This window comes from Cariama cristata, unplaced genomic scaffold (assembly GCF_000690535.1).
Source record: "Cariama cristata isolate BGI_N322 unplaced genomic scaffold, ASM69053v1 scaffold21855, whole genome shotgun sequence".
Taxonomy (NCBI): Eukaryota; Metazoa; Chordata; class Aves; order Cariamiformes; family Cariamidae; genus Cariama; species Cariama cristata.
In genome coordinates, this window is record NW_009617222.1 from 84 (window position 1) to 7,014 (window position 6,931).

The window sequence follows — 6,931 nt, forward strand, 5'->3', positions numbered from 1 at the left end:
CCTCGTGAGTAGTTAGAGACAGTAACAAGTAGCTGAGGGTTTCTGTGGCAGATTAGCATCTAATATGAGCTGATTGAGTTTGTTCTAAAAAGGCATTTTGTTGCTCGCTTCTGCTTGAAAGTATGTGCCTAAGATGCCTGTGGTGGGCTCTGAGCATGCAAAGAAGTAGTAGTTTTTACTGTGTGGGTTGTCAAGTGTAGTTTTCCAAATCCTGATGACCCTTGTACCGTGGAGGAGCTTAGAAGCAGAGACTATGGAGGCTTGATATGAACCTTCTCAGCTGTGTGATGTAAGACTCACTTTCTTTGTTCTTTATCAGATTGAAAGATGATGACAGTGGAGACCATGACCAGAATGAGGAAAATAACACACAGAAAGACAGTGAGAAGGAAAAGAATGATCGAGAGAAACCACAGAGTACTACCAAGAGGAAGGTAAGATTCTGGCATCTGTATTCCATCGCTAAGGCATGATGTGGGATACTGGAGAGTCAGTCCTCAGCTCAGGGATAAGGAAAATCCATCTTGATGGGCTGTGGTTGCTTAACGTCCTGTTACTGTTGTAATGGGCTACGTTAGCATTTGGATAATTTGATGTAGCTTTTGGAGGTATATAATCCAAGGGGTGAATGCTCCCTTCACAAATGTAGCCAGTACTCTGCCAGGCGTTTGAACAGAAATGGGAAATAAAGCTTTATTTTCCCCCATTTTTTTTTTTTTTGGAAAAGGGTGTGGGGGAAGGACTGATTGTTGGGGAATAGTGGCTTGCAGTTGGTTTACCAGGCAGTGTTTGTGCCACTGTTGAAATAACTCTTAAGAGGAGTCTCTGTATGTGTAGTGTAGCCTAGTTAAGAAGGCATATACCCATCCTGTTTTGTTTTTTTTTTAACCTTGTGCTTAGGAAAACTATTCTGTCTAAAGTAATACAATCCTTGTAATTTACCATAGACAAGACAATAGTAGAGATTTAAGCCCTAGTAACTCCTGTAACAATATCGAGTGATACAGAATAAGAGTTTTTTGGTTTGGGTGGGGTTTTTTCTGTCAGTTTTGACTCTGGGGTAGTGAGTTCTTGTTAGCCTGTTATGCCCATTTGAAGTCTTTTTAATCAGAAATAGGAGTTTTGGAAATTGAAAAATGGTCGCTGCCCACTGCTAGCGATGGGTTCTGCCAAAGCTGACATAACGAGTTCCAAGACTAATCCTTCCAGAGTGTTAGGGTGTTGGTTGCTTAAGGGAGTTGGTGTCACCAGTTATAATTGCTTTTGAATCATGGTTTAGAATAATGGGTTTTGTTCTTCCCAGAGAAGGAGGGTGTCTTTTTTTTTTTCTTAATTTGAAAAAGCTAAAACTCTTGCATTGCCCTTTTTAGTTTGTCTTTTTTCCTTTGAGACAGGCATGGTTAAGGACTAAAGGAAAATTTAGTAGTACTACCTCTAATAGTTACGAGGGTTGCTTTTTTTGTGATGCTCTCCTGAGCTTAAATTATTATTTCCTTAGCCATCCCCACACTGCCAATTTCTAGTATTATTTGGAATGGTCAGCTACTGTTAGCATAATCGTCCATTTCAGACAATTAACAGAGATAGTATTTTTCTGTAAAAGTGAGGATCAGTTGTATGTTTTATAGTCTGTGAGGGCAGGAACATGTGGACGTTTGATGCTGTGAATGTAACTTTTCCCATTCCCCTTTTAGAGGACCGTATAAGGGGTAAGCAAGCTTTTCTGTTCTGCAGGCTGTTGTCCCAGGGCCAGCTGAGCACCCCTTGCAGTACAATTACACCTTCTGGTACTCCAGACGAACACCTGGGAGACCTACCAGCTCGCAGAGTTATGAACAGAACATCAAACAGATTGGCACCTTTGCCTCCGTGAGTATATCCCTGTTGTCCTTGTGTCACTTGGGCATGGTGTGGTCATCGTGGCTGGCTTGGTCCCTGTGTGCTAGGTGTATGTACATGCAGGCTGTGCTCTTGTTGTCAGGAACAGCGGAGAGTGATTTGCCATAACTTAGTATGAGTTCTTGAGTTACCTACAGCAGCTGGCATGTCTTAAGCAGTTCTCCTCTGCCCTGTGCTAGACATCTGTGCCTGCAGTAGTGGTGGTAGCTGGAATAGTAACAGAAAATGAAAAGAACTCCCATGTAGCTTAAATCTGCTAGCTGGAGCAGAACCTGACTGGTAAGCGAGAAAAGAAAGGAACAGCTTTTTGGGATGTAATGTAGGTGTGAAGCAAAGACTGCACGGTTGCCTTTCCCCCCTGCTTCCCCTCTGCCTGTATTTCTACCGCAAAGACTGTATTTGGAACAAGTGTCTGGTGTCCTGTATATACAAGCAGCTGATGGCCCATTGTCCATCTGGAAGTGGTGACTGAGTGCGGTTTGGTGTCACAGTGAAATTCACTAAAAGGCAAACTGCTCTCCCTTTCCCCTTCCACTCTTTGTGATTGTTTAATCCTGGAATAAATTGAGCGTGTCCTGGAAATGCAGTGTTGGGTTGTTGCATGGTACTAGTGGTGTAAAACTGTCACTAGGAGCCCAAAATATGTAAGCAAGACATGTCTCCGTTGTTGAAGCACCACATACAATACCATTCTCAAGGCTAGTAAGTCTGTTGGCTGCTTTCTTTTTTGTTTGTTTATTTTTAATCTAGTATTTGTCCAGACTTTCTAGGGTCCCTTGCAAATGTTAATTTTGCCTGCCAGTAAACCTCTATGTTCTGTAATGTGAGAATTTGTAAAAATATCCCTTTATCCCTTCTGGAGGCTGCAAAAATACACCTGTCCAAGCAGCTGGGTTGTGTTACTGCATCCACAGAGGATAAGAGTGGGAAGAATAGCTCTAAGTGTATCATCATGGGTAGTTACTGCTCCTGTTCCCTTGTGTGAGCGAGTACTTTTAGTTCAGTGAATGAAAAATGTGGCTACTACTTGACGATCTGGTAATGACTTTTCAGTCTGTTGAATCGGCGTAGACTTAACAATGATTTTTAGCTCCTTAGAGGAAAAACTTCACGCATTCTGTGGTCTGCTCTTTGCTGCAAATAATTTGTGTGTGCTATTGTAGTTTGGAAGTGCGAGAGTTCAGTTATGATGGAGAGAGACTGGCCAGCAGATCTGATAATGTCTATGGTTCCAAATTCTGTTTAAGAAGGAAGAACAAGCTTCAATGAGAATTGTCTGAGCCTAAATCCGAGTTCAGATTTGTTCTTTACTTTTCAGTCGAAAGCTTTAAAAGCTTTTAAATGCCAACCACTAGAGGGCGTATTCCCTGGGTGCAGGAATGTAATTTCCACACTGCATTTGGATGTGTCTGACAAAAACAGATTGCTTGTGACCCCATCTCAGTCATGGTTCATAATTTTATTGGCTATAAAAGCAAATTCCTGCTTGCACGGCAGAGGTCAGAGATTGGAGCAGAATTCCAAGTGCTGACCAAGTCATTAAGATCTCTGATAAAGTACCTTGGATGATGTCTGACCCCTCCAGCTTCACTGCTGATCTGCTTAATAGCTATTGTCTTACTGAGTAGACTCCTCTTAAAATATGGAAATTAGTATACTCTCTTCCAGTGCCTTTTTTTGTTTCAAAGATCTAGCCTCTCTAAAATCCTTTCTTGTCCAGAGAATCTCAAAGGATGAATACATTATTTTTAAGAATTAGAAGAAATAATTCCCTTGCCTTCCAGCCAGATTGTCTGAAGTAGACACAGGGGTGCCAGAATGGAAACTGGTCAAAGTGGTCCAAGTGTACCGTGACAGATTGTAGAAGGAAGTAAGAGGTATTTAAATAAAAGCATTGAATGGTGCCTTAAGATCTTAAACCAGCACCAGAATGTGTCTTTTGTCTTAAAACCTGGATACAGTAAAATTAAATACAAAAAATGTCTCAATTGGAGGCTCCTGCAGTCTCCATGATTGCAGAGAGCAGTGGTTAATGCAGGGCTAATGTGTATAGTGTAGAGAGGCTTGGCTGTAGCTGATGCACTTGATGCATTTCCACTAATTGAAAGTTTGGGCAGTAGGATTTACAAGATATGTTTGGAACTGTTCTCCAGAGCAGCAGTTATCTTAGCACAGATTTCTTCAGACAAACTCCAAGTGATTTTGGAGGTACCTGTTGAATATTTCAAGTGGTCATCTGGTAATGGAGCCAGTCAGAAACAGGCACCCAAGCTTTGATCCTACCACTGCCTTCTGGGTATCCTAATCAACACCCTTGTGACAAGTAAGTAGAACAGAAGAGGAGAAGGTGGCTCTGGCCAGCTGGTGTAGAAAGGGGAGCCTGTTTCTGTAGGAATCTTGGCTGTGAACAGTTTGAGCGTCCTCATTGTGTGGTTCATGTCATTGCAGGTGGAGCAGTTCTGGCGGTTTTACAGTCACATGGTACGTCCTGGGGACCTGACAGGCCATAGTGACTTCCATCTTTTCAAAGAAGGGATCAAACCCATGTGGGAGGTGAGTTGGAGCTCTCATTTCTGCCTTGATATTTTCCCAGAGTATTCTGGAGGGAACCTTCTACAGGGAAGGGACTCTTGTCATTAAGTGGCACTCCAGGCTTCTCTTGGGTGCAGTCCTTTCTTCTGGGTTTCCTGTAGACTTGCTCTCGGAACTCTGTCCCATGTAACCTAGCAGTCCTGTGACCTGCTGACAGAGGAGAGGGAAGATGCAGGGAGTTGCTAGCTGCACACCCCCAAAGGCTGCGGAACTGCTTTTGCCTGTGGGTCCAGAGGGTCTCTGGGCAATGTTACCTGGAGCTCAACAAAGGGAGGACCCCAACTAAGCTCTGTGCCTCCTAATATAGACACTTGCCCCTAATTATAGTTTTGTTCAGTGACAGCAGCATAGGGCTTTCGTTTAGAAGTGCTGGACCTCTGTAAGTGGAATTCAGCAAAACTTATAGGAAACCAACCCTGCTTTTTCAGACAAGGAAGGAAGAGGTGCATATTATTAAAAGCCTGCAACTGTACATAGAGCTGGAGACAGAAGGAAGACTTAGCCCTTCATTTGCATTTTTTTTTATTCCAGAGCTCTTAATTTGCTTCTGTTCATTCCTATCCAGATCTGTTTAAAAAAAAAAAAAATAATCTTTGCACAGCAAATTATTCTTCATCTTCCTGGCCTGCTTCCAGCAATGACCAATACCATTCACAATATGAGAATTTTATGTGAAGTACCCAATTATGCTGCTTGGTCCTGAGAAATTTATATGTGACCCTAGTTGGCAATTATTTTAAGCAAGGTATTTTATAGCCAGTTACTGCAAATACAATTTATATAAAACATTTAACCCTATTCGGACTCCTAGTATGCTAGCTGCTCTGATAATGTGTCAACCAGAGAGTCTACAAGTTAACGATACCAGAATTTCTATAAAGCATTTCCATGTAGCCATTTTAAGATGGGGGTGGAGAGATTATTTGCTTTTTTACTTCTGGCTCCACTCCCTTCTTACATTTATAGAAGAGGACCTGGGATCTTGCTACTGGCTTCCCCTTTGCTGCTTGCTTTGTAGGGCTTTGTCTATGCTCCTTCTCTTCCAAACTAATCCTTACTTACTGTCATTCTTGTAGGCACATATACACGTGTATGTAGCTCTGATCTTTTTCTGGATCCATCTGTGCCTTTTCTGGGTAAAGTCAGAAGCACTGTGCATAATGTTCCCTGGTGATTTACTGGGCTGCAGATTGTTATTATTCTGGTAAAGGGAAATCAAATGCTTGACTGAACTGAAGCTTGTTTAACCTGAAAGAAAACTAACAATAACCATAAAACAGTCAATACAGCATCTGCCTCCCAATCACTGTTCTCTTTCTAGCCTTGAACCTGCTTAAACCACCTTTGAAATATTTTGAGCAGTACCATTTTCTCTTCTGACCCCCATTAGTCATTGAGGAAAGTTTGAGGAATTAAACCCAACTCCCTGCTTAAAGGCTGAAGCCTAGATGGCTTAATTCTTAGTGTGATGTTCACAACTTGGAAAACAAGAATACTTAATCAGAAAGTAGTTAGCATCTCATGGGAGTATGCCACATTCCTAGAACTTGTGTTGATTTGGATTCTTCACCGTGCATGTGGCTGCTGTCATGCTTTGAGGTTTGCCCAGAGCTGATGCTTTCCCCTTTCAATACAGGCTTTAGCACATACCTGAAAACTAGGAGTCTGGTGAATGCTGCTGATATGCTGACACTTCTGTGTTTGCTCAAGATTGCTGCGTTAGCACTCGCTGTCTCTGAGAGCACACAAATTTTTAGTTTTTCTGAACCCTAGACAAGCTTTAATGCTAAAATAAAGTTAACTTATTTCATTAAGAAGGGTTGGGCTGCCTTGCCTAGCATCTTTAAGTTGCGTCCCAGCTTGGCAGAGGGGATTGCTGGTGATGTGGCCTGGGATGTCCCGTGTTGTCCAGTTTCCTCTGAGTTGTCCTCTGTTCTTCTCTGTTTCTGTCCTAGACCTGTCTTCCCTTTCCCTTCCTAATTGCCACCTCTTTGACTTGTTCCTACCTCTCTCTCTTCGGCTTTGGATGGAATTTGTTCCCCTCTCACCTTGTAAGATTTCCCAGCTACATTGTTGTACAAGAGAATGCCACAGCGTTCTGCACAGAGGAGGAGCTGCTGTTTGACATAGGTGTGCGTTCTGTGAAACAGGGGAGTCTGTAGCAGTTTTCAGCTCTTTTTCAGGTGCAACATACATAATCACAATATTGAGGTGATGGCCTGGGTACTTAGCATAATTTTTTTCTTTACTTCTCTCCCCTTATTTTTGATTATTTCCCTGGGTCACCACAGTCTGGATAATGTGTGATAACGGTGGTGGTTTCCAGAGAACGGACTGGTCCTTTCTGTAGTAATAGAACTTGTGAGACCGTTCTGGAAACATGGAAGGAAAGTGTTTATCAACTTTTCACTTGCTTTTAAATATCACTTTGCAAACTCTT

At 42.3% G+C, this 6,931-nt stretch overlaps 1 protein-coding gene across 1 annotated transcript in view; it reads left to right on the forward strand.

Moving 5' to 3' along the window:
* Positions 1 to 319: 319 nt before the first annotated feature.
* EIF4E2 (eukaryotic translation initiation factor 4E family member 2) overlaps positions 320 to 6,931 on the forward strand; it is a gene marked incomplete at its 5' end in the record, with an annotated part of 18,957 nt that continues 12,345 nt past the window's right edge. The window contains 3 exons of the mRNA XM_009700464.1: positions 320 to 434; positions 1,735 to 1,869; positions 4,348 to 4,452. Coding sequence (XP_009698766.1) covers positions 320 to 434; positions 1,735 to 1,869; positions 4,348 to 4,452 — 355 coding nt within the window. The remainder of the gene's footprint in view (positions 435 to 1,734; positions 1,870 to 4,347; positions 4,453 to 6,931) is intronic.